Here is a 26868-nt window from a genome sequence, read left to right as displayed (position 1 = left end):
CTGTGACCATCTCCCCAATCCCTACCACCTCCTCCAATGTCTGGTAACCACCATTATACTCCCTGCTTCTATGAATTTAACTTTTTCAGATTTCACATGTAAGTTACATAATGTGGTATTCATCTTTCTGTGCCCAGTTTATTTTACTTAACATAATGTACTCCAAGTTCATCTATGTGGTTTCAAATGACCGAATTTCCTTCTTTTTAAAAGCTGAATAGTAATCTATTGTGCATATATACCACATTTTTAATGTTCATTAATCTGTTGATAGACACTTAGGTTGACTCTATGTCTTGGCTATTGTGAATAATTCTATAACATACACAAAAGTGCAGATATCTGTTTAACATACAGGCCTGCCTCAGAGATTTGGAAGGTTTAGTTCCAGACCACTGCAATAAAGTGAATATTTCAGTAAAGCAAGTCATATGAAGCTTATGGTTTCCCAGTGCATATAAAAGTTATGTTCACACCATACTGTTGTCTCTTAGGTGTCCAACTGCATTATGTCTTTAAAAAGTATCTATCTTAATTTTAAAATACTTTATTGCTAAAAAATGCTAAGGATAATCTGAGCTTTCAAAGAGTTGTAATCATTTTTTTTGCTGGTGCAAGGTTTTATTTCAATGTTGATGACTGCTGACCAGGGTGGGACTTGCTAAAGGTTAAGGTAGCTAAGGCAATGTCTTAAAATAAGACAACAAATAAGTTTGCTATATTGATTAACTCTTTCTTTTAAGGGAGGAGACCACCCCTCATATTGTCTTGTGCCCAATTTCTGCCTCCAAATAAAGAAGAAGTAAAAACTAAAAGGCAGAAATGAAATCCACCGGCAGACAGCCCGGCACTGTGCCCTGGGCCTGGTAGTTAAAGATTGACCCCTAACCTAACTGGTTATGTTATCTATAGATTCCAGACATTGTATGGAAAAGCACTGTGAAAATCCCTGTCCTGTTCTGTTCCGATCTGATTACCGGTGCATGCAGCCCCCAGTCACGTACCCCCTGCTTGCTCAATCGATCACAACCCTCTCATGCAGACCCCCTTAGAGTTGTGAGCCCTTAAAAGGGACAGGAATTGCTCACTTGGGGAGCTCGGCTCTTGAGACAGGAGTCTTGCCAATGTTCCCGGTCGAATAAACCCCTTCCTTCTTTAACTCGGTGTCTGAGGAGTTTTGTCTGTGGCTCGTCCAGCTACACTTTCAGAAAAGATTTGTCTGTAGTATGTAATGCTGTTTGGTAGCATTTTACCCACAGTAAAACTTCATTCAAAATTGGAATCAGTGCTTTTAACCCTTGCTACTGCTTTATCAAATAGGTTTACGTAACATTAGAAATCCTTTGTTATCATTTCAGCAATGTTCACAGAATCTTCACCAGGAGTAGTTTCTATTTTAAGAATACACTTTCTTTGCTCATCCATAAGAAGCAATTTCTTTCATTCAGGTTTTATCATGAGATTGTAGCAATTCAGCCAGATCTTCAGGCTCTTCTTCTAATTTTAGTTCTCTTGTCATTTCCACCACATCTACAGTTACTTCCTCCATTTAAATCTTGAATGCTTCAAAGTTACCCGCAAGAAATGGAATCAACTTCTTCCAAATTCCTTTTGATGTTGATAGCTTGATCTCCTCCCATGAATCATGAATGTTTTTAATGGCATATGGAATGGAAAATCCTTCCAAGAGATTTTCAATTTACTTTGCCCTGATCCGTCAGAGAAATCACAATGTATTGCAGCTATAGCCTTAGAGAATGTATAAATAATAAGACTTGGAAAGTTGAAATTACTCCTTGATCTATGAGCTGCAGAGTGGATGTATGTTAGCAAGCATGAAAAAAAATTAATGTCCTTGCCATCACAGCTCTTGAATGAATAGGTGTATTGTCAATGAGCAGTAATATTTTTATAAGAATATTTTTTTTCCTGAGCAGTAAGTCTCAATTGTAGGCTTAAAATATTCAGTAAACAGCGCTGTAAATAGATGGTGCTGTAATCTAGGCTTTGTTCTTCCATTTATAGAGAATAGGCAAAGTATATTTAGCATAATTCTTAAGGGCCCCAGGATTTTTGGAATGGTAAGTGAGCATTGGCTTCAACTTAAAGTCACCAGCTGCATAAACTCCTAATGAGAAAGTCAGCCTGTCCTTTGCAGTTTTGAAGTTAGGCATTGACTTCCCCTTTCTAGCTGTGAAAGTCCGTGATAGCATCTTCTTCCAATAGAAACCTGTGTCATCTACATGGGGAATTTGTTGTTTGGTGTAGCCACCTTCATCAATTATCTTAGGTAGATCTTCTGGATAACCTGCTACAACTTCTACATCAGCACTTGCTGCTTCCCTTTGGACTTTTATGTTATAAAAATGGACCAGGAGTGGTGGCTCATGCCTGTAATCCCAGCACTTTGGGAGGCTGAGGTTGGTGGATCACCTGAGGTCAGGAGTTTGAGACCAGCCTGACCAACATGGTAAAACCCCATCTCTACTAAAAATACAAAAGAAGAAAGAAAAGAAAAGAAAGAAATCAGCCAGGTGTGGGAGTGGGTGCCTGTAATCCCAGCTACTCGGGAGGCTGAGGGAGGAGAATCGCTTGAGCCCAGGAGACAGAGGTTGGAGTGAGCCCTGATTGCTGCACGACTACATTCCAGCCTGAGCAACAGAGCGAAACTCTGTCTAAAAGACAAAAAAAAAAAAAAAAAAAAGAAAAAGAAAAAGAAAAGGGCTTCTTTCCTTAAACCTCATGAACCAACCTCTGCTAGCTTCCAACTTTTTTCTGCAGCTTCCTCACCTCTCTTAGCCTTCAAATAACTTAAAAGAGTTAGAGTCTTGTTCAGGATTAAAGTTTGGTTTATGAATGTTGTGGCTAGTTTGATTTTCTATCCAGAGCACTAAAACTTGCTCCAAACAGCAATAAGGCTATTTTGCTTTCTTATCATTTAAGCGTTCACTGGATTAGCACTTTTAATTTCCTTCGAAGATTTTTCTTTGCATTCACAACCTGGCTAACTGTTTGGTGCAAAAGACCTAGCTTTTAGACTATCTTGGATTTTGACCTGCCTTCCTCACCATGCTTAATCATTTTTCACTTTTTGCTTAAAATGAAAGACTCATGACTCTTCCCTTCACATAAATACTTATAGATCATTGTATGGTTTATAATTGGCATAATTTAAATGTTGTGTCTCAGGGAATAGGAGGCTGGAGGAGAGGGAGAGAGACTGGGAATGGTCAGTCAGTGATACAGTCAGAACACACAACAGTTATCAATTAAGTTTGCTGTCTTGTATGGGTGCAGTTTGTGGTGCTCCAGAACAGCTAAAATAGCACCACCAAAAATCACTGATCACAGATCACCTTAACAGACACAATAATACAGAAAAAGTCTGAATATTGTGGGAATGACCAAATGGTAACACAGACAGGAAGGGAGCCCATTTGTTGGAAAAATGGTGCCAGTAGACTTGCTTCATGCAGGGTTGACACAAACCTTTTATATTTGTAAAACTATAGTACCTGTGAAGTACGATAAAGTGAAGTGCAATAAAATGAGGTGTGCCTGTACTGATTTCATTTCCTTTAAACATGTATGCAGTAGGGATTGCTGGATCATATGATAGCTCTATTTTTAACTTTTTGAGGAACCTCTGTACTGTTTTGCATAAGGCTGCACTAGTTTACATTCCCACCAACAGTGCACAAGTGTTCTCATTTCCTCACATCCTCTCCAACAGTTGTTATCTTTCATCTTCTTGATAATAGCAATTCTAAAAGGTGTGAGGTGATACTGTGATTTTAATGGATTTTTCTTGATAATGAGTACTGTTGAGCATTAACAACAACAACAACAACAAACCCATTAGTTATTTTTATGTCTTCTTTTGAGAAATGTCTATTCATGATGGCAGTGGGGAGATAGCGGCAGCCGGCTGGGGAGGGGGTGTCCACACACCACAAAGAGCTTCCCTGGGTGAATTCTGGGACCTGGAACAGCCTCCTCCTCTTCCCACTGCCTAGACCTGGGGAAGCCTTTTCTCATCCTTCTCACCCATCCCTTTGTGGCAGGGCGAGTGGGCTGAGCTGCTCCATGCTTGCGGAGCCCAGAGCTGAAACCCTTACCATGAGCGCTGCGGAGTGAACTTCACTTCCTTTCCAGGGCGCACGCGAGAGCCACTACCCCAGGTTGTGTTGATGTCTTATTGCTATTTCTCCAAACAGTAATAAGGCCATTTTGCTCTTTCATCACTCATGTTTTCACTGGACTAGCACTTCTAATTTCCTTCCAAGTTTTTTTCTTGCACTAAAATCTGTCTTTGTATTTACATCCTGACTCCAGACTCCCTTTTCCAAATCTAGATAAGCACAGTGACCATTCAGCATAACCAAGATCCCTTTCTCACTGTTGCCTCTCTCCTAACTTATCTGCTGCCCTTATTTAAACAAACAAACAAAAAAAGAAACAAGCAAAACAAACAAAAAATACCTTACTCGAGGAATTAGGTAGGTAAGGAATGATGGATCATTTTGGAGTTTGGGCTTAAAAACACATACAAAAAGAAAAAAGTTAAAATGCACTTGTTTTTCTACATTGGCTAAGAATATTGTTCTACAGTATAAATTTTAATGTCATGTGTCTGTGTGAATGTAGTTTGGGTTTGAATAGCATTGAATGTGAGTGACTCCACAAGTACCTTCAAGTGCAGCCCCTCAGTTTAAAGAAGAAAGCGGGGGAAAATATTCCACAAAGCTTTAAGTTCCTTGAGTGCTTCCTTTTCCTAATGAGCATGGTTCTAATAACTGGAGATGAGCCTACTTTGGAAACAGCCCCTCTTGCCCCGTGTTTATTCTTAGGGCACCCCTTCATCCATGCCATGACCAATGGTCTCATTCCCAAGTGATGATAAGTTAGCTAGAATTTAACACTTTCATGTAACTTTAAACTTAGATTAGGCTTTGTTATAAATTTTTACACAGTTCTTCTGTTAAAAATGCAGAATTGGGCTTTTTTTTAAAAAAAAGTATTGGATCAGATAAGCCCTTTCCTTTCCACTTGTCTCTGGGCAACGTGAGCTGATGGTTCTTAAGATGTTGAGTTTTGTTTAGTACCCACTGCTCTTTAGCCACGAATTCTCTAGTGATCTGATGCAATGTGGCTGAAGACCAGTTTTTAAATTATGTGTTGACAAATTGCCTTATATTTTAAAAGGAGAAAAATTACCTGATTTATATTACGCCAGGTGACAGCAACATGAAGTCCTAATTTATTGTTCTTGGTTCTTTTCCCGCCTAATGTGAATTTCCGTGTCCCGGAGCCCTCAGGAATACGTACAGCTTCTGGTGCAATGTCATCTCCCACAGTGTTGGCCACCATTTCACCCAAGACCCTCTTTCAATCCTTGCTTTTCTGAGTCAGACTTAGAGAGCACCACTGTCTCCCCTTATCCCTTACTTGATCTCCAAACCAGATATTCTTGCTATACTCTTCTTTTCAGTACCTCTGCCTGAATGGTGAGGTGCCATTTTAGGAAATTGGGTCAGATACCAATTCGGGAGCTTTTAAGTCAAAAACCTCTAACCCATTTCTTCCTGTGAAGGGGTACAAGTCTCTGAAGCTCTCACTCACCTCTGTAGTCTGTGTAGAAAATGTACTGTAATCCCCCTGGCCCCCAACTGCCATTGCCTTTGGTGTGAGATGTTCCCTATTTCCTAGTTCAACTTGAGTCCATCTCTCCTCTGCTAGCCAACCCCCATCCAGCAATAAGGATCTAAGCCACAGCCTCCTATTCACAGTCCCTGCCTCCATTCCACACTACCCTAGGGAATCCCTGGATTCCCCACTCTGTCCACATACTGTAGCATTCATTCCCTATCTCTCTCATCCTCTTTCTTGTGGTGGTTTATGGGTGTGATAGAGTTTTTAAGAATATTATAAACTAGTAAAAAGAAAAAAAAAAACAGAGAGAGAGAAAGATCTATTCGGGATATCTGTACATTTGATAAACAGGAAAGTTATTCTAGTCTTATGTATACTGGCTTTGTCTGGAAAAACGCTTTCCCAGTCATCCAGCAATTCTTGGCAGGGTTTCTGTTGTGGTCTGCAGGTGAACTTGTTGCTGAAGTCTTCAGGCTGCCTAGCCTGGTGCTTGTGTCAGCAGGTAGTAGGCCTGGTTCCTGGGTCTGTAGAGTTGGGCCTAAATCCTGGATCCACTGGGGTGGATATTTTCACTGGGTATGCGGGCATGAACATAAAGCCCATGTCTACAAGGCAGGCATAGAGCCTGTACCAATAGGGGCTGGACTGAAGTGTGGGTCCACAGGGGCTGACATGGCTCTGATGTGGGCATTGAGCCTCTGTCTGCAGGCACTGGCTAGGTTCTGGAATGGGCCTAGTGTCTGGGTCTACTGGGATAAACATGGAATCTGAGTCCATGGGGACTGGCCTGGTACTAGTGCAGGATTAGAGCCTGAATATGGAGAAATGGACCTAGGATCTTGGTAGATGGAGGCTTACCTAGAGCCTTGGTCCATGATGTCCAGCCTAGCATCAGTGAGAGGTGACAATGAGCTAGCAGCCCTCATTCACAGTGCCTCCTCAGCCTCCGGCCTCGGCGTCCACTCTGGCAGCACTTGAGGAGCCCTTCAGCCGGCCATGGCACCGTAGGAGCCCCTCTCTGGGCTGACTGAGGCCAGAGCCTCCTCCCTCTGCTTGCCGGGAGGTGTGGAAGGAGAGGGGCCGGTGGGAACCGGGGCTGTGCTCCCGGGCCAGCGTGAGTTCCTACGGGGGCGAGCTGGGGCTCGGTGGGCCCTGCATATGGTGTGGCCAGCCAGTGCTGCCGGCCCAGGGCAGTGAGGGGCTTAGCACCCGGGCCAGCAGCTGCGGAGGTTGCGCCAGGTCCCCCAGCAGTGCCCACCAGAGGGCGCTGCACTCAAATTCTCGCGGGGCCTTAGCTGCTTCCCTCCGGGGCAGGGCTTGGGACCTGCAGCCCGCCATGTCTGAGCTCCCCGCATTGTGGTGGGCTCCCGAGCAGCCTCAGCCTCCCAGACAGGCGCCGCCCCCTGCTCCATGGCGCCAGGTCCCATGGACAGCCCAAGGGCTGAGGAGTGCAGGCCCAGCTTGGAACTGGCAGGCAGCTCTGCCTGCAGCCCGGGTGCACGACCCACTAGGTGAAGCCAGCTGGGCTTCTGAACTGGATGGGGACTTGGAGAACTTTTGTATCTAACTGGAGGATTGTATGTGCACCAATCAGCACTGTGTATCTAGCTAACCTAGTGGGTACTTGGAAAACTTTTATATCTGGCTCAAGGATTGTAAATGCACCAATCAGCACTCTGTCAAAACGGACCAATAAGTTCTCTGTAAAGTGGGCCAATCAGCTCTCTGTAAAAGGGAGCAATCAGCAGGATGTGGGTGAGGCCAGATAAGGGAATAAAAGCAGACTGCCTGAGCCAGCAAAAGGCAACCCGTTAGGGTCCCCTTACACCCTGTGGGAACTGTGTTGTTTTGTTCTTTGCAATAAATCTTGCTGCTGCTCACTATTTGGGTCCACTCTGCCTTTATGAGCTGTAACACTCACCTTGAAGGTCTGCAGCTTCACTCCTGAAGCCAGCTATTCAGTCCTGAAGCCAGCTAGACCACTAACCCATGGGGGAGAGCAAACAACTCCAGAAGCGCTGCCTTTAAGAGCTGTAACAATCACCATGAAGGTCTGCAGCTTCACTCCTGACAGCGAGACCACGAACCCACCAGAAGGAAGAAACTCCAGACACATCTGAACGTCTGAAGGAACAAAATCCAGACACACCGTCTTTAAGAACCCTTAACGCTCACCGTGAGAGTGGGTGGCTTCATTCTTGAAGTCATTGAGACCAAGAGCCCATCAATTCCGGACACATCAGGATCTACTGAACTCAGCCTGTACACTGGGCTTGCTAGAGCACAGCTGGGCCCTAAGCTTATTGGATCCTGGGTCACAAAAACCAGCCTGAAGCCTGAAGCTGGCCTAGGACTGGGGTAGGGTGGGGCCAGTCTAGAGCCTGAGACCATGATTTTGAACCACAGACTAGATACATCAGAGAAGTGGACTTGGAGAATCCCCTACTGGAATCCTGCAGACTAACCACTCTGTCAGATAGCATGTGTTTCTGGGAGGAAAGCATAGGGGCCTAGTTCCAGCCTTACCCCATTGCATCCCATAAGCACAGGCTGACTTTTAGAGACACTCCAGAGCTGGTCTGAAAGGCTGATGCAAAGAAGTCTCCTTGGGAACTGAAGTGGTTGAAGAAGCTCAGCAAGCTCAGCAAACCCTACAGATGGGAGAGGAGTCCACAGATGGGAGAGGAAGCTATTCTCCTGGCCAAAGTCCTGATACGGAGTTTGTGAGAAACATAGGCAGACGTGAGGCAGATTGCAGCTAGCACTGGCACTGGAATTGAAACCTCCTTTGTAGTCCCATAGATAGATTTTTGTGTAAACATAGAAATTGGCCCTCTGGTCTTAAAGCTTGAAACTTTCATTTGTTTTGTATGAATTTCATTCTTAGTAAAGGACCCCTAAGTACCTCAAAAAGTATCAAAGAACTGAAACTCGCCAGTTGAGCCCATCCAGACAATGGACACCAGGCTTCTCATAAATCATGATTGCTTCCTTAGGTCTCCTGAGTTCCTGTTTTCTGCACATTGTTACATTTTTTCCCTGGTATGTAAACTCATAATTTAGTTGGTCAGGCAGATGGATTTGAGACTGAGCTTGCATCTCCTATGTTACAGCATCAAATTCAGCCTTCTTCCTTGGCAATAATTGGTGATATTGATTGGTTTTCTGTGCAGTGAACAGCAGGACCTAGACCACATCCCTGGCATTTAGTAATGGATTTTTGTTCCCCAACCCGGAACACTTTGGATTGGCAGCCGTGAGTCTGGAGTCCCAAAGCCCTCCTAAGCAGCTGCTTACCCAATTTTGACTGGAGATGAGTTCCCTCTCTCTGGGGCCAGCCACAGCTGGCCTCAACCATGTTCTTGATTATCTTGGAAGAACTACTTTTGAAATTTGACATCTACATCCAGATAGGTGACTGTCTTTTGTGGGCCCAGACAGAAGGATCTGCTCCTCTCAGTTTGGGAAATTTTTAAAGGAATTTCCACTTGCAGATTGAACAAGCCCAACTGATGAAAAGAGGGAAGTACCCTGATTGTTCCAGTATGGACACTCTTGAGGGCTTGTTTGTCATTGTGTGTGTGTCCAGGCAATTTTGAGTGTCTTTTGTGGTTACCAGACAGTGGGATCAGCTCCTCTCCATTGGAGAAATTCTGAAGGAATTTTCATTTGCAGATTGATTGAACCCAACCAATGGAGAGAGGAATCACCCCAACTCGTTCAGTTTGTAGACTTTTGGGGCTTGTTTGATCCTGCAGCAGTTGGATTGTTTTAGTGACTGTTTGCATGTGTCTGATGTAGTCATGGGAAATTAGAATTTAATAAACTGACACTCTTTTATAACACCGTCTTTTATAACACTGTTTGACCCCAGTATAGTTTGGAATCTGGTATTTGCTCTTGAATGGGAAAGTGGGTTGGATTTCCATGTATCCAGGCTTTTGTGCTGCTGTTGGGCCAAGTTAATATGTGATGTTCTCCTGTGGTGCTGTTTGATCCCAGTGTTCTTTGGAGTCTGGAGAGGTTTGGTCTTTAAAAATTAAACTGCCACGGAAACTGTTTTACCAAAAATTTTGGTTCACAGCGTTCACTAGATTATTGATCAAGGCTAACAAAGTTCAGCCATGTGAAGTTTGCAGACTGGTGAGTTTGTATTTCAATAGCTAGACTTCCAAGGTAAACGCTATTGGATCTTTTTGTGTTATGTATATCTAGATGTGTTTATGTGTAGGCATTTGTATTATGTTAAATGTTGTGACTATCCAATCGGCTTATAAATAAAAGAATGCTCATAGATAAAGTAAATAAGTTCAAAGTATTTTTCATGTTCATGTTAAGTAAATCTTTAGCAAGCTAGTATTAAAAGTCTTGTAAAATAAAAATAGAAATGTCATAATTGTCAGCATACATTTTTGTCTGGGTTTTATATTTGTCTCTGCTAGGTATTTTGAGGTATCAGAGTTTGATGCAGAAGTTTATAAAATTGTAACCAGAGTTTGAGATGAACCTGGGAAACAAAGACCCCCTCCCCCCATCTCTATAAAATAAAAATAAAAAATTAGCCAAGCACAGTGATTCATACCTGTAGTCCCAGCTATGCAAGAGACTGAGGTTGGAGGATTGCTGGAGGCTGAAAGATCAAGGCTGCAGTGAGTCTTGATCCCGCCACTGCACTCCAACCTAGGTGAAAGAGCAAGACCCTTCAAAAAAACAAATAGAGGCAGAGAATAACAATGGGGCACAGAAGCATTGCAGAGTGACTAGGGGAGGAGTTGTAATTTTTAATAGGATGGCCAAAGGAGGCCTTATTGAGCAGGTGGCTTTTAGGTGAAGACTTAAAAAAGGTAGAGTCTTCTATACGTCTAGTGAGAAAACAATGCAGGCAGAAGAAAAAGGACAGCCAAGTGTCTGAAGCAGAGAGGCCAAAAGAGTGAGGTCTAGGACCTGACTGGACAGATATCAGGGAGGTGACTGGACTCTAACTTAGAGAACTGTTAGAAGCAATTTGTATCTCTTTCTCTAAATGAGATTGGGAGTTACTGCAGGAGTTGCACAAAGGAATGACAAAAATCTGGCTTTTGTTTTAAAAGGGGCATCCAGGTTTGTTACTGATGGAAGACTAAAGACATTCTCCATCCAGAAAAGACTGCTACGAACTGTGAAGCATATAAAAGTTAACCCTACTTGGGGCAAAGTTTCATGAATGCTGGCAGATGACACAAGCTTCTTAGGTCAAAGACACGGTTTTATGAGTCACTCAACAGAGAGAATGATTTTTGTGTTTGTGTCAGTCATCCTTGCTCCACAAGTCCTACAGAGGAAATACAGAAAGGCAATTTAATGTTGCAAATGCAACAGATGTGTGTTGCGGCCAAGCAGCCCTGAATTTAGGGAACTTGGATGTTTTATAATGAACTGCAAGCAAACCTGTCTGAACTTTGCTCCAGAGGGAGACATTATCTTTCTTATACTGATCAGTAAGCAGACCTGCCCTCTGCTTCAGAAGAAAGCAATATATCTAGCTTCCAAGATGTCGTCTTTACAAACATTCTTGCAAAGATAGTCAGGAGTGAAGGCTATCGATGTCTCTGCTCATAAGACATACAGAAATGTGAGAGGTCATGAAGAATTTTCTCCCAACCAGAATTAGCAGGATGTCATAATGAATTGGATGTACAGTGGGAGGGGAAAAGATACTTAAGAATAACTCCAAGAATTTTTATTTGAACAGGGGAAAAAATGGAGTTGCCATCAACTAAGTTGAGAAAGACTACAGGTGAAGTAGGCTGGGTGGAGAGGGTGGATAAGGAGTTCGATCTGAGACATAATGAGTCTGAGATGGCTATTGGATGGAATCCAAGAAATGTCAAACAGGCCATTAGATACATATGTCTTGAGTTTGAAAAAAAGTTTGAGTAATAATTTAAATGTATTAGTCATTGGCAGGTACATTTATTTTAAAGCCATGGGACCAGATGGGATCACCAGGAACTTTGAAGTGATCCAAAATTAAGAAATTGGGGAGAAAATAGGGGTCCACCAAGGAGACTGACAAGAAGTAACCTTTAGTAAAGTTAAAGGAAAACCAAGAGAGTGTGTTGTCTTGGAAACCAAGTGAAAGAAGTTCATTAAAGGATGATCTATTAAGATGAGAAGCAATAATTGACCATTGGATTTAATAACACAGAGATCACTGATGGCATTAAAAAGTGTTTCAGTAGAATGGTAGCAGCAAAAACCCAATTACATAAGATTAGGAGGGGATTAGAGATAGCATGTATAGATAATCCTTTCAAAAAAGTTTGCCACAAAGTGTTAAAACAAACTAATTATGGCCTGAGAAGGACTCTGTACTTCTACATTTGAGTCCTGTGGGTGAACTATTACCTACTTTAATAGTCAGACAAAATTGAAACCTTATTTAGTAGTGTGCACCTGTAACAATACTTGAGTGTTGGCCAATCCCAGCAGCCATACTTCAATCACTCATAGACTGCTGAATGTTCAAACTGTGTTCAAATAAGGCAAATCCCCAGTTGTAACCAATCTCACTGTTTCTGTACCTCATTTCCGGTTCTTGTACTTCACTTTACCTTTTTTTGTCTATAAATTCGTTTTGACCACAAGGCACCCCCGGAGCCTCTGTGAATCTGTTGTGATTCTGAAGGCTACCGGATTCACAGATTGTTTATTGTTTAATTAAACTCCTTTAAACTTAAGTCAGCTGAAGTTTTTATCAGATGGTGTCAGAGGCAGGATCTGAAGTGGAGCTTCTAGTATCCCCAGGAGCACTAAGTGAACACAGAAGGTACCTGCAGGATCCAATTGCGTCCACTGATCTCTCAGAGAGGCTGAGGATAATATGTAAGCTCCCTCTTGCAGTTTGGAGGTTCACACATTTGTGTTTTGAGCTCTGAGTTGCTTGGAGCAAATTTCTGATCCAAACTGTGTTTGGAGTCATAACAGGAAATAGACTGGGTCTAGGAACAGATTTGATCTTGGAATTGATTGACTTGGATCCAGTTAGAGGCCTCTTACATCTCACTGGGTCAGAAAGGAACTGGTAGTAAGCAGTAACGTTGCAGGAGTTATAAAATTTGGCTTTTGAAAATTCACAGGGATATTTGTGTTCTACCCCTTTGTTTCTTTCTTTCTTTTCTTTCTTTTTTTTTTTTTTTTTTTTTTTTTTTGTGCACCTAGGTAGGAAAAAATTCATTGGCTTATCAAGAGAACCAAAGAGTAAAGCCAATATTTTAGGTAAAAATTGGATCCTTAATTTCTGGAAAACTGAGTTCCTTCTGGCTTCTACATTAGGACTGGGAGGCAGCTAAGTCTTAACAGAAATGGCAGAATGTTACTAAAGATAACTTAGAATGGAACATTCCAAATGAACGACAATGCCAATGCATTTAAACAATGCCAAGTACATTTGAAAATGAGAGCTCTCAGAAAAGTCCCTTTTGACTAAAAACAGTTTTGGCACTATGGGATGTCAACTGCTATTCTCTTTGGAATAATCTGCCTTGCACTCTTTGTTGACCGCTGTGGGTGACAGGATGAGGCACGTACAGAATCGTGGGACCGGGGGAGCTTTTTCCTTCTCCCTACGAAAAAAGAAACTTTATAGCTGATGGCACTGTGGGAAAAAAAGACAAAAATACATAGCATTTATTCTGTTTCCATAATTCTCATCTTTAACTATGGTTCAAGTGCCTTCCATGTTTTTTTCAATCTAGCCTAAAAATAAAAACATGTCAATGGTACAAAATGAAATTCTTAAATAAGAAATAAATCACACATACTTTCATCACCCAAAAACAATTTTCATGTTTGTTTATTCCCTTCAGGTCCTTGTCCATGTGCAAACATAATTTGGGTACATATATAAAAGTTATATATTTTGATTTTTTTACCCATTATTCATTATAATTGCTTTTTTATAGTCTTCACAGTGACCACTGACTGTGTGCTACTCATATTTACTAACTGTCATTCACAAATTTATAATTTCTCTTTAGTGGACTTTAAACTTATTTTCCATATATTATGAAAAATTATTTTAGTTAAGGAATGAAATTCTGATACATAATACAACATAGGTGAACCTTGAAAACATTATTCTAAGTGAAATAAGCCAGACCCAGATGGACCAATATCATAGGATATATAGGAGCCAGGGACTAGGGAGACAGGGAATGAGTAATTGTGGTTTAATGGTTATAGTTGCCATTTAGGATGACAAAAACGTTCTGGAAATGGATAATGGATAAGCATTATGAATGTACGTAATGCTGCTGCATTCTATGCTTAAAAATGGTTAAATGGTTAAGTTCTATGTTATGTATACTTTACAACAATTTTTTAAAGAAGGTGGGGGGTTCTCTCCAGGTTTTTAGCAGCTTCCTGATTTAGAAAAGAAATGTTAATGGTAGGAATACAGGTAGAGAACACTTTTATTTGGGTAGATGTTAGAAGCTGAGGCCAGGGTGGGGTCTAAGAGCAATATTAAGTATGAGGTGGAAGAGGCCCTCAACTAAGGTCATTGCAAGGGGATGGAGCAGGGAATGGATAGGAGAGGTGTTTTGGACAAAGATATGGCAGCTGATAGGTGTGGGGATTGTTCTCATGTATCAGCCCAGGCTATAGTGTTCCCGGGGCAAACGGAACACAAGTTTTTTTTTGCGGGGAGTGATGTAGCATGGTAGATCTTGAATTAAAACTTTAAAATCTTGACCAAAACTCAAAGGAGAAGACAATAGTGAAACACACAGGTATGGGCAATTTTAGTTAAGTCAGGTGAGAAACAGAGCAGAGAAATCACTTGGAGATGGAAAAAAACACCAGTGTTTTTTGACAGCTACAAGAACAGCAGAGTCAGACAGAGGATAGGCTTATGCCAGAAATCCAGTTTTATTTACTAAAAGTTCCTTGAGTATTCAAACATTCCGAAATTCTGAGATCTTGCAAAAGGATGCCTTTGTTTAAACATTGCTTCATCTAGCTACAGAACGTAGTTTAACTTTGAGGCCTTTGACCTTAGACAAGATAAAATGTGTTCCACCGTGCCTATTACTTAACACGTATTTGTTAACTATTTAACCTTCATGGATAAAAAATTTCAAACATCTGTATTAACGAATTTGCAAATGATTGTTTCAAATATCTGATCCATGGGTTTCTTCTCTTACGTTAATTAAGCTTGTCATAAGTTCTTTACATTTTTAATTATTGTTATATTATTTGACATAATTGCTGAACCTCTATGTGACATGTTGATTAATATAAAGTCAATTAAAAAAACCAACATGTTAAATATTGTTCTTACTTTATTCCAGGTATAATGCTATGCATTTTATATGTATTGCATTGTGTAATCTAGTTCCTCTGGAAAACATGCATTCTAATTTCCAGTTCCAAAGTGGCGAGAAAACACTTTGAGATTCTGATTGTTAAGCAATTTAACAAAGAAGTAGGAGACAGAACTAAAATTTGAAAGCAGCCTAAGCTTTGAACCTATCAGTTGTGATGATAACCTTCTCCAAGTTATTGTTAAATTACTGGCACATTTCTGAGAATTTTGAATGACCTTTCAACAGAAGTTTACAGATATGTGTCAAAATTTTTCTATCCTTTTAAAATTTTTGTAATGCAACTGGGACAAGTTCCAAAATGGCCATAGGTCTGAAATATTTGGCCCTGAGAAACTAAAGAAAATCTGTGCCAACTCCTGCTCTAAGTTTTTTAGTCATACTTGTTCTTAGAGGGCTGATATTTTCTATTCCGGATGAAAGAAGAATTCTCAGGCATCTGATGACCAAAATACGGAAAAAAATTTGTGATGGCGGTGGTGGAGTGTCTGCTACAGGCATTTGGGAAGCTCACAGAACTCTTAATATTCACTTTTAATTCATTCCACCAGGGAGGAAGGGCATGGGTTTCAGAGCCATTCATATATGGTTTCAAAATCTGACTTTGGCATTTATCTCTGTAAGAACTTGAGAAATTTACTTAGTCTCTCTGAGCTTTGGTGTATTCAGAATGAAGATGATACTAACAGTACCTACATCATGAGTGTTACTTGAATGGAGATGTATAAAGTGCATTTTAAATTCATTTGGTTCCTTAACATGTTCCGTTCACTTCTTATCTTTTCAGAGTTTCTTCTTGAAGGTCTCAAGGTCTGAAGCATCCCACAGAATGATCCTACTGAATAACTCCCATAAGCTACTGGCCCTATACAAATCCTTGGCCAGGAGCATCCCTGAGTCCCTGAAGGTGAGGGAACCGTGGGAGGTCAGGGTATGGGAGTAGGGGTGTTGAGGATGAGGAAATAGCAAGCTTGTGATTCTGGTCCTTCCTGACTTTTGGCAAAGGGTTCGAGCTGGGAAACAGGATGGGGTTGGGGGCACAAGAGGCATATCAAGAGCTGCTGCTTCTCTTCGGGAAGAGGCAGCTAGGCCTGCTCAGCAGGTTTTGTCGCTCATTTGGAGTGGCAGTGGAGAATGGTTGCTATGAACATGGTTTGAAGCCAGTCCGAATGGATATGCATTCCAAGGCTGCCATTTTCTAGTCGTATGGCTTTGTGGGTATTTCTTTCCCTTTCTCTGACTTTATGTTTGGTCTTTTCTTCAATGAAATAGGAATACGATTAGCATCTACCTCTTAAAGTTGCTGTGGGCACTGAATAAATCTATACAATATTAAGTGCTAAGAGCATTGCCAAGTGCCCAGCTAGTGCACAGTAGCTCTTTGGTATCACAAGGACACCTACCTGTGAGTTCTGCCAGCTTGCTGGTGTCTTCACATCCATCAGTATGGTCCTGGAGACGCTGCTCATCTCACCATCACTGACTTGGTCTCAGTACTGTCTCTTGACTTCCATTTTTCTCTTTCTCTTCACATCCAGATCCTCATCTCTGGGGATCTCAAATTCTCCTAGTTCTTTCCTTCCCTCCTTCAGGTGTACGGCTCTGTGTATCACATCAATCACGGGAACCCCTTCAACATGGAGGTGTTGGTGGACTCCTGGCCCGAGTATCAGATGGTTATTATCCGGCCTCAAAAACAGGTAGGCACACAGACAGGAACTGGTGGAGCCAGGCAGGTCAAAAGGGCCTGAGGAACTGACCAGTTCAGACACCAGGGCTGCTTTTATAGGGTGAAAGGAAAAGTGAGTATTTTAAAACACTCCTTCAGTACTTGGCACCTTGCATGAGTGCCATGTGTTCCCACCCTTTCTGTAAAGCCTAGGACTCTTCTGGGAAAGGGGGTGGAGGGTGGAGGTGAGGAAAAGGAGAAGGCTGACATTCACAGATTAAGGGCCCTTTGAGGTGGCAGGGATCACCTGCAGGGACTGAAAAGAGGCCAATTTACAGGGAAAGTTGGGTGTCTGAGATGTCAGAACAGTGACTTAGAAACAAAAACCAAAGCAGAAGTCTACCAGTAAAATTACCTCTCAGGGCCAGGCATGGTGCCTTCTACCTGTAATCCCCGCACCTGGGGAGTCCAAGGCAAGAGTATCGCTTAAGCCCAGGAGTTTGAGACCAGCCTGTGTAGCATAGTGAGACCTCATCTCTACAGAAAATAAAATTAGCAGGGCATGGTGGTGCATGTTTATATTCCTAGCTACTCAGGAGGCTGCGGTGGGATGATGGCTTGAGCCCCAGAAGGTGGAGGCTTCAGTGAGCCAAGATCACACCACTGTACTGAAGCCTGGGCAATAAAGTGAGTTGTTTTTTGTTTTGTTTTGTTTTGTTTTGTTTTTAAAAAGTTACTTCTTAGGAGCCAGGAAAGGGGCTCATAATTACTGTGTGTCAACTATGTGAATGCACATCTTTTGTTAGTGAATGTTATCATCAGAACAATCTTATGAAGTGAGCATTAATAGCTCCAATTTAGAGATAAGGAAACGACACTGAGAAATATTAAGTCATGTAACTGCTGGATTCCTGATGTTAAGGCATTGCCCAATCTGAATTCAAGTTCAGTGGACTCTGCCACTTTTACTCGCTATATAACCATAGGCCCTTCTCTGAGTTTCATTATCTGTTAAAATGGGGAAAATAAGAGGACCTTCTTCAGAGGATTACACAAGGTTTAAATGAGATATTGTATGTCAAACACTTAGTACATGGCACATAAATGTAAATAGTGTTTACCGTAAATAGCTGTTATTGGCTGAGGACATGCAAGGAATAAATGATTGAGCTGAAATAATAATACAAACGTAGGTGTATTTTTTTCCTAAATACTTCCCCTTTGTGTATGTGTGTTTCATACACATCTGGTTAGTGAACTGAAGCCTCATTGCCAGCCCAGCTTCATGTGGGCATAAACCCTGGGCCCCCAAATAATAATAAGCCACACCAGGGCAAGACTAGTTTGCCAACTGGGTTGGGATTGGGATGCAGAAAGTGACAAAGTGACCCTAGCTTGAGGAACAAGGGGGTAAAGGGGATGGGAACCAGGCTGAGCCTAACACCTTCCTTAGGGATGTTCTTTTGATCTCCTGGCTTCCTTACAATTTGGGATCAAAGATTAATGTTTAGTTTATTTAATCCGTGGTCCAATTTCTTCAAAGTGTGATATGCTAAATAACCTAAATAACTGTAGGAAGTCAAATAGTTCTTTTTACTTCAGTAACTTTGTGGTTATTATATGTATTTTAGCAATGCAACAATAGCATCAAATCATAACCTCACATATGCATTGCTTTGAATAAAGATAGATTTATAAAATGAGTCAATGAACAAAAATGTGAAAATACAGAAGTTCCACACCACACATATATGACCAAAAAAAAAGGAAAGAATGAAATATGCTGCAATTTACTTGGAAATACATTCACCTAGTCTGATTCCATAGCATACCATGTTTCTTTCAGTATTGAAAGTCAATCTGATTTTGAATAATAGCTTTTCAGGGTGGGATGCAGGAGAATTTATCTAGAAAAAAATTAATTTTTTCATTGCCGGTTTTTAATCACAAAGAAAATCTATGCTGATTATACAAGTAGAAAAATCCCACATGATTTAAAAAAGTTAATAACCTCTCACCTCCCCTTCCATCCTCTCCTGCTTTCCTACCCGTGGGTGTAATCAGTGTCCTTGCCCATATTAATACACAGAGGGCTATTCACTAATGATCTCTTTTGTCATCACTTTTTAATTTGTCTTTAACATATGGACATCACTTTGGGTGAATTAATACAGCACTAACGTATTCGTTTTAACAACTGTGGCATTTCATACAGTCAATGCAATGGTATTTAGTCAATCATTCTCATGCTATTGGGTTCAAATTGTTCATACTTCTTTGCCACTACAAACAAGCTTTAATAAACATCTTCATATACATATCTTTACATCCTGGAAATTTTTCTCAATACAATTGATTTCCAAAAGGGATATCTCCAAGTTAGAGTTTATCTTATTCTAAGCAGGCAATGCCAGATTACCTTTCCAAAGGATTTCACAATTTTATTTTTATTAGCAATGTGTGGAAGAATTGTTTCTTCACATTCTCACCAGCACTGAATGTTATCCCTCTTTTTATGTATCCCAAACTAGTGGGTGAAAAATGGTATCTTATTGTAGATTTAATTTGCGTTTCCCTAACTAGTGATATTGAACAAATTATATTTTCATGTTTGTCAGTAATTTGGTATTTACTCTTGACCTGTTTATGTTCTTTGACCATTTTTACACTGGAGTTTTGTGTCATTCTTAAAATTTTGTAAGTGTTTTAGATACTAGGGATGCTAAAAAAAGGTGTATGCTACAAATTTGTTGCCCAATTTGGAATTAATTGACTATAAGAAATTTTTTATTTTTATGTAACTAAATATATTATCTTTTTCAGTATGACTTCTGAGGTTTTGGGTTTTTTAAGTTAATAATTAGGAAGATTTTTCCTACTCCAAGATCATGCAAATATTTTCTTATTTTGTCTTGCAGTGAGTTAATTTTTACTTTTGACATTACAAACTTCATTCTATTTGGAATATATTTTTGAATAGCATGAATTAACATTATATTACTCTTCCTTCTGGCTGGCTGATTATGTTAGTACTATTTATTAAATAAGTCATTGCCTAGTGAAACATAAATGTCTGTTTTGTTGTATAACATGTTATATATTTTTGTATCTGTTTCTGTATTTTTTCTAGTCTTTTCTCATGCTATTTCATTGTTTTTTGGATAAATTTTAATATCTAATAAAGCAAATCACCCTTCACCAATCTTTTTTTGCTTTCCTATTTCTTATAAACTTAATAGCTATATGAACATAAACTAATTTTTCCAGTTCCCTGCCAACTACCCCAAATAACTATTGCAATTGTGATTGGTATTGGAGGAGCATTTTTCGACAATTTTGGAAGGATTAATAATTTCATGATACTAAATTTTTTCATCAGGAAATATGGTCTTTTGTCACTTTTCTCAGTTTGCATTCTATGCCATCTGGTAAAATGTTAGTGTTTTCCAGTGGAAAACTAAGTGATTTTTCCACTAAGTTTACCCTTAGGTATTTTATACTATTTGTTAAGATTATTAAATTATTTTTCCTGTTATATTTCTGAGCATTATTATTTTGTTATTTCTTTGGTTTTGTATTCTTGATTTCCAAATATGTCACACTATTCTTTAAAACCCTGTTTGTGTGGGACATTATTTGTTTTGTTTTTTGTCGAAGTCTCTTGAATTTTCTAAATGTGTAATACTCTGATCTACAAACAAAGTAATTTGCTGCTTCTTTGCCAATATTTGTATGAGTTTTTAGTTTCTTGCCTTATTGCATAATATACAACCTAAGAAAACAATTCCAACTGACAATAATAGGATTTCTATACTTGTCTCATTCCTGATTTTAATGAAATAGCTATAAAAGCTTACATTTGGAATTACATTTGATTCTGTATTTACAAGTTTAGAGCATTTTTCTCTTGTTCCTACTTTCATAGAACTTATATTTAGAGTGGAGGGTAAATTTTATGTTATTTAATTTTTGTCTTTTCTATTTGGCAATATACACACTCACGTAATTTTTTCTCCTTTAATTTATTACACTAAAAGATCTTCCAATTAAAGCCATTCTGGCCTTCCTAAAACCAACTGCTCATGTTCACACTCTTTTGTATATGCTATTGAATATTTTATTCATAATTTTTGTATCTGCATACCTAAGGGAATACGGTCATGACTCTCTTTTTGTTATTTCCTTACCAGATTTGGCATTAGGATCTTTTCATCTGTTACCAAAGTCTACTATTAAAACCATGTGTTTGTTTTTGACTTATGTAGAACTTAAATGTAAAATAATCTGATTTTGGCTACATTTTATTTTTTAATTTCAACATTCTTTTTAGATACAGGAGATACATGTGCAGATTTGTTACATGGGAATAATGCATGATGCTGAGTCTTGGAGTACTGACAGATCCCATCACCCTGGTATTGAGCATAGTACCCAATTGGCAGTTTTCTAACTCAGCCCCTTTTCCTCCACCCTCTAGTAGTCCACAGTGCTATTGTTCCTACATTTATGTCCATGTATGGTCAATGCTTACCTCCCAGTTATGAGTGACAGCATGTGATATTTGATTTTCTATTACAGCTTAGGATTATTGAACTGTGGAAAACAGTCTGGAAATTTCTTAGAGAACTTAAAACAGAGTTGCCATTCGACCCAGCAATGTCTTTACTGGGTAAATACCGAAAAGAAAATGAATCATCCTACCAACATGACACATGCACTGTATGTTCATTGCTACACTGATCACAATAGCAAAGACATGGAATCAACCCAGGTGCTCATCAAAGGTAGATTGCCTAAAAAAAAAAAAATTTGGTACATTTATTTTTATGGAATACTACACAGCAATAGAAAAGAATAAATTCATGTTCTTTGTACCAACATGGATGGCACTGGAGGCTGTAACTCTTGTCTACTTTTTAAAAGGTAGATGTTTAATTTAATTTTTGATATTTTCTTTTAGTTTGTTGAGGATTTCTATTTTTTTGAAAGTCAATTTTGATAGCTTATTTTTGAGGGATAACATCCATTTCTTTTATCAGTAAATATGTTGCCCTGGGGTAGTATGTAATCTTCTATTAGAAGTCTTTTGTTCTTTTCTCTGTTTCTTCTGTTTCTGTTCTCATAGCTTATAGTCTATTTTCTTTTTCTATTTCTCTTGTATTTCTTTTAATAAATGCCTTACCAGAAGTTTCTCTCTCTTTCTTCTTTCTTTTTGCCATTTAAAAGTGAGCTTTTGGCATATATCCTTTGCACTATGTCTTGTTCTCCATTTCATTATTTATAGCTTTCGTTTTTATAAATTGTTCCATTTGTTATTTTCTAATTTACTTGGATGTTCTTTTATATAATTCCTTGAATATTTACTTGGCTATTTTTGATCATTCTTTGAAAATCAGGTCTTTTAAAACATCTGCTCTTTTAAATTCACTGAAGTGTTGGTTTTGGCCATATTCAGGAACTTGCATTTATAAAAGCACCCTCAGATTCTTGATGGTTTCTTTAAATTAATTACACTATTTTCTCTTTTACTCTTTAACAGTACAATTTCCAACATAATGTTAATACTTTCACTAGTAAAACTCTCACACTTCTTGTTTATATTTTCCCTGAGAAACAAATCCTCGTCTTCAAATGAAGTTTGTGGCTAGCCAGAGTGGGACCACGAGTCTCTTTCTTTCAAATCCACGAGTCTAACACCACATAAATTACCCAGAGAGCTACCAAAAATTCAGTTACGTCATTCTATTTTGTGGACTTCTTGGTGTAAAGCCAGTGTCACTCTTTGAATAGGCTGATATCCTGTAGCCTTGGGAAAAGGCAATGTTCCATTAATGTTTATATTCACTAAAGTATCTTGCTCAAGCCCTGGACACTGTAGGGTCTAGGACACTATAGATTCTAGGTGTCCAGTGAAACAGTAGACACTAAAACTTAGAGAAATCACAGTTAAATTTATTTAGAGCCAAGTTTAAGGACTTAATTCTAACAACACAGACTCAGTACAACCCAGAACGTGTCCCACAGGAGGTTATGTGGGGGCACAGTATATATAACAGGAGTATCCGTTTGGCACAGGTGGTAAGAGAAACAATTGTTGCATTTTTTTATTCTGTTGGGTGCTCGGTGATGCCATATATAAAATAAGGTAAGTATGTAGTTGAGCGGGTAGGGAGAAAGGTGAGGCATCTTAAGGCCTGCTGGAGAGTGATTTTGTCCTGTCTTTGTTCTGTATGTGATAAGGAGGTTTATAACCAATACTTGTCAGTGTTAAATATTTCTGGTTACACAGGTAAGAGGTCAGCAGTAGCTTATAGGCCTAGGTTTTATTATCCGTGTGCCCAACTGCAGCCATCATGGGCCACTGTTAAAATTTTCTTTTGAATTTTCATTTTTCTGATAATTGCAATCGGTGAGAGGTGAAGAAAAAGTTCAAGGGAATGACCTGAACTTACACCATCCTATACAGGAGATGACTGACGACATGGACTTATACACAAACGTATATCATATGTTCTCCAAAGAGCCTCAAAAATCACAAGAAGTTTTGAAAAACTGTGAGATCATCAACTGGAAACAGAGACTCCAAATCCAAGGTAAGGAGTCTGAAGAAATGGGCAAGCAGCAGTGCTTCTCAAATTGAGTCTTCAACTAACAGCATTAGCATCACCTGAGAGCTCATTAGAAATGTAAATTCATGGAAACTCTGGGAGCTGGGAGAGGTGGAGCAATCTGTGGTGTGACAAGGACTCCAGCAGGTTGTGGTGTAAACTCAAGTCGGAGAGCGACTAAGCACTGAGGTATTAATCAGCTGGGAGCAGTGTAAGTAGAGAACTCCATGTCTGACAAGATTGCTTTCTTGCCTTTCTTCCCAGGCCTTCAGGAAAGTTTAGGTGAGGGGATAAGAGCGGCTGCATTGTCAAAGTCAGTGAAGGTAGAGCATTCGACAGCAGTCCTCTTGGTTACGGAAGATATTCTGAAGCTCAATGCCTCCAATAAAAGCAAGTTTGGAAGCTGGGCTGAGACAGGCCACCCAGATGATGACTTTGAAAGGTAGAAAAACATGTGCTGATCATTTATAATTGCTATTCCTTGTACATTTTTGTAATCCACAGAAATCAGTTTTGGAAAGAAGAGAGGATGAATTCATTCTTTCGGATGAATAAAGGTTGTCAAAGGTCAAAATATGCAACTTTACAATGGTGTCTTTAAACAAGAAGAGGGTCTGGCATCTCTAGATTGGGATGACACCCAGAAATTACAGGGGTGAGGATGAAAGTTGTTATCTTTCTTTTTGTTTTCTACAGTGAAACTCCCAACTTTAAGTATGCCCAGCTGGCTGTCTCTTATTCTGGGCTGGTAAATGACAACTGGAAGCGAGGGCAGAATGAGAGGAGCCTGCGTTTCATCAAGCGCTGCATAGAAGACCTGCCAGCAGCCTGTATGCTCGGCCCAGAGGGAGTCCCAGTCTCATGGGTAACCATGGACCCTTCTTGTGAAGTAGGAATGGCCTACAGCATGGAAAAATACCGAAGGACAGGCAACATGGCACGAGTGATGATGCGATACATGAAATATCTGCGTCAGAAGAATATTCCATTTTACCTCTCTGTGCGGGAAGAAAATGAATACTCCCGCAGATATGTGGGGCAGTTAGGTTTCTTTGAGGCCTCCTGTGAGTGGCACCAATGGATTTGCTATCCACAGAATCTAGTTCCATTTTAGACAATGAAGCTACTTAGTAATCTCTGGCAAGCCATCTCTTAATATTAAAGCAGACACCACAGAACAGATTTCTTCACTTACAAACGCATATTGTGCATTTATAATATTGCAAGAACTCTTCTCACATGAAGCCTTGATGTTAAAAGACACAGCCGTGAACGGGGTAATTTTTTTATTAAAACATATGTTTTTCATATTGAATTAAAAATAAAGTCCAAGAAGCATGCATTATTCTGCTCTGGCTGCCATAACAAAATTTCATAGACTGAGTGGCTTACACAACAGAAATTGATTCTCACTCTTTTGGAAACTGGGAAGAGATATGACAAGGTTCTGGTGAGGTAGGTTTCATTCTCAGTCCTCTTCTCTTGAGGAGCTTACAGCTTACAATCAGGCTGGAGGCAGGAGAGGGTATAGTCTTTATGCTTAAGCGTTGTAGGGAAGGACGGGGTTACCAGTAAACATGTAACTAGAAAGCCAGGCTCAGTTCTTACCTCTGGGAATCAGAACTCTTTATGAAACTTGGTTAATAGAATCTACTATCTGGAAGATAAATGAAGGATTTTAATAAAATTGTCAATAGAATATACCTAATCTATATGGATACTTTATTGGAAATGAATACCCGTGCTATTTATGGATTTATGAGGCATGGCTACACTAAAGAATGGAATCTGTCTCTTAGTTCAGTGAGTAGAAATGTATCAAAGGTGAAGCCTGAGAGGAACAGCTTTCCCAGGCTATCTTTCATCATTGTTATGCAGAAAAGGAAACCAGAGAATCAAGTGGGCTGGCCTTGGGCCCTCTGCTATGGAAATGACATTTGTTGTGTCTCCTTTCTCCTACTCTTTCTCACTTCCTCATCATGATTGAAGCGTGGCACAGGACAAGGTGTTGCCTATGAGTCTGGTTATAAGTTCATTCTTTGGTGTTTGCAGCACTGCTATCATAAGGGGTCAGGGGCATTCCAGGGAGAAGTGACCACTAAGGTGAGGATTGCAGAGTGAGTAAGAGTGAGCCAGACAAACAAAGCAGAAAATGCTGATGATGGAAAGGACACGAGCCATGCGCTATCATAAGAACTTCCTAATTGAACACTGATGTTGCAATTCTGAATCCCTGATCTTAAAAAAAAAAAATTACACTTCACGATCAAAACTTGGTCTCTTTTGGTTCCACTCTGCCACGCTGCCATTGGAACTTGGATTACTGTGAACACTGCAGCTATAGCAAAAAAAAAAAAAAAAAAAAAAGCATTTTCATTCTTTCTGATAGTCTAGATTTAAAACAGAAAAGATATGTTAATAGAATTGGCTTTGGGAGTAAAGTCCGCCAGTATTAACAAACACCTATTCTCGTCTCTCCATAAAAAAGAAAACCTCCACAAAATTGAATGTGTATATTTGATGTGATTTTAAAGTGTACAATTCCAGCAATTAAAGAATTGTGTAGGTCATGGAGCTTTTTAAAAAAACTTCATCTTAGAAGGCTGTGGTAGATATGTTACAGGTTAGTATGAATCAATCCAATCAGATTTCTAAACTCCTAAGACCTGGCTGATTTGTTACATTGACTGAAATGAAAGCATGGTCTGAGAAAGAGAAGAAACGTATCATTTGGGATTTCAAAGGGTGGAACATTCTTACATAAAAAATAAACTCAGGAACTTGGGGTAATATGAAAACAGCTATATTTTTCACTCAAGAAGCAAAAGCTGCAAAAGCTAATACAGATTGCGAAAGAAGACAAAGCAAATAAAATTTGCCTATTTCAAAATGGTGCCTTGGGCAGGTCCTGTGTCTAGAAGAGGATGTTCATCCAGCAGGATCTGGGGCTCAGGTCATCTTAGCACAGCCCAGCTAGCAGCTTCCCTCCTCTGCCCCTTCCCTGAATGCAAGCCAGCTTCCCTTATCTAGCCCCTCATGGCCCTGTTAAGATAGTGATTCCTAAACCTTAACATGCACTTGGATTAAAAAAACAAGAAAGCATGGGAAAGAAGAAGGAGGATTTCTTAAATATGGCACAAATAAGTTCAAAATTATCAGTAAACACAATACAAATGAATGGGGTAATTTTTTTATTAAAACATATGTTTTTCATATTGAATTAAAAATAAAGTCCAAGAAGCATGCATTAATCTGCTCTGGCTGCCATAACAAAATTTCATAGACTGAGTGGCTTACACAACAGAAATTGATTTCTCACTCTTTTGGAAACTGGGAAGGGATATGACAAGGTTCTGGTGAGGTAGGTTTCATTCTCAGTCCTCTTCTCTCAGCTTGTTGATGGCTGCTATGTCTCTGCGCCCTCACATGGTGTAGAGCAGGGCTCAGACTCTCTTCCTTTCCTTAGGAGGACTTAATTTCATCATTGGGGCTCCACCCTCATGACATCATCTAAACTCAATTACTTCTGAAAGGCCCACCTCCAAATACTTTGGGAGTTGGGACTTCAACA

At 39.8% G+C, this 26868-nt stretch overlaps 1 protein-coding gene across 1 annotated transcript; it reads left to right on the top strand.

Annotated features, from left to right (window-relative positions):
- Window positions 1–333: 333 nt before the first annotated feature.
- LOC111544986 (glycine N-acyltransferase-like protein 1) lies at window positions 334–24411 on the top strand. Its single transcript, XM_023215863.2, has 8 exons — window positions 334–344; window positions 8455–8464; window positions 12383–12516; window positions 15808–15927; window positions 16613–16720; window positions 23156–23282; window positions 23562–23739; window positions 23994–24411. Exons 4-8 carry the CDS (start codon window positions 15850–15852, stop codon window positions 24409–24411), a joined length of 909 nt encoding a protein of 302 aa, XP_023071631.1. The 5' UTR covers window positions 334–344; window positions 8455–8464; window positions 12383–12516; window positions 15808–15849.
- The last annotated feature ends 2457 nt before the right edge of the window (window positions 24412–26868 follow it).

Source organism: Piliocolobus tephrosceles, chromosome 13 (genome assembly GCF_002776525.5).
Source record: "Piliocolobus tephrosceles isolate RC106 chromosome 13, ASM277652v3, whole genome shotgun sequence".
Lineage (NCBI taxonomy): Eukaryota > Metazoa > Chordata > Mammalia > Primates > Cercopithecidae > Piliocolobus > Piliocolobus tephrosceles.
Note: the sequence above shows the minus strand (reverse complement) of the source record. Positions and strands in the feature narration are given on the sequence as shown.

What these genes read in the sequence shown, in the direction of transcription:
- LOC111544986 (XM_023215863.2), top strand. Translation starts at nt 15,850, where the DNA reads ATGATCCTACTGAATAACTCCCATAAGCTACTGGCCCTATACAAATCC. An exon ending in TTATCCGGCCTCAAAAACAG is followed by an intron (nt 16,721 to 23,155) that starts GTAGGCACACAG and finishes CATCCTATACAG; the next exon opens with GAGATGACTGACGACATGGA. An exon ending in CCAGATGATGACTTTGAAAG is followed by an intron (nt 23,740 to 23,993) that starts GTAGAAAAACAT and finishes TGTTTTCTACAG; the next exon opens with TGAAACTCCCAACTTTAAGT.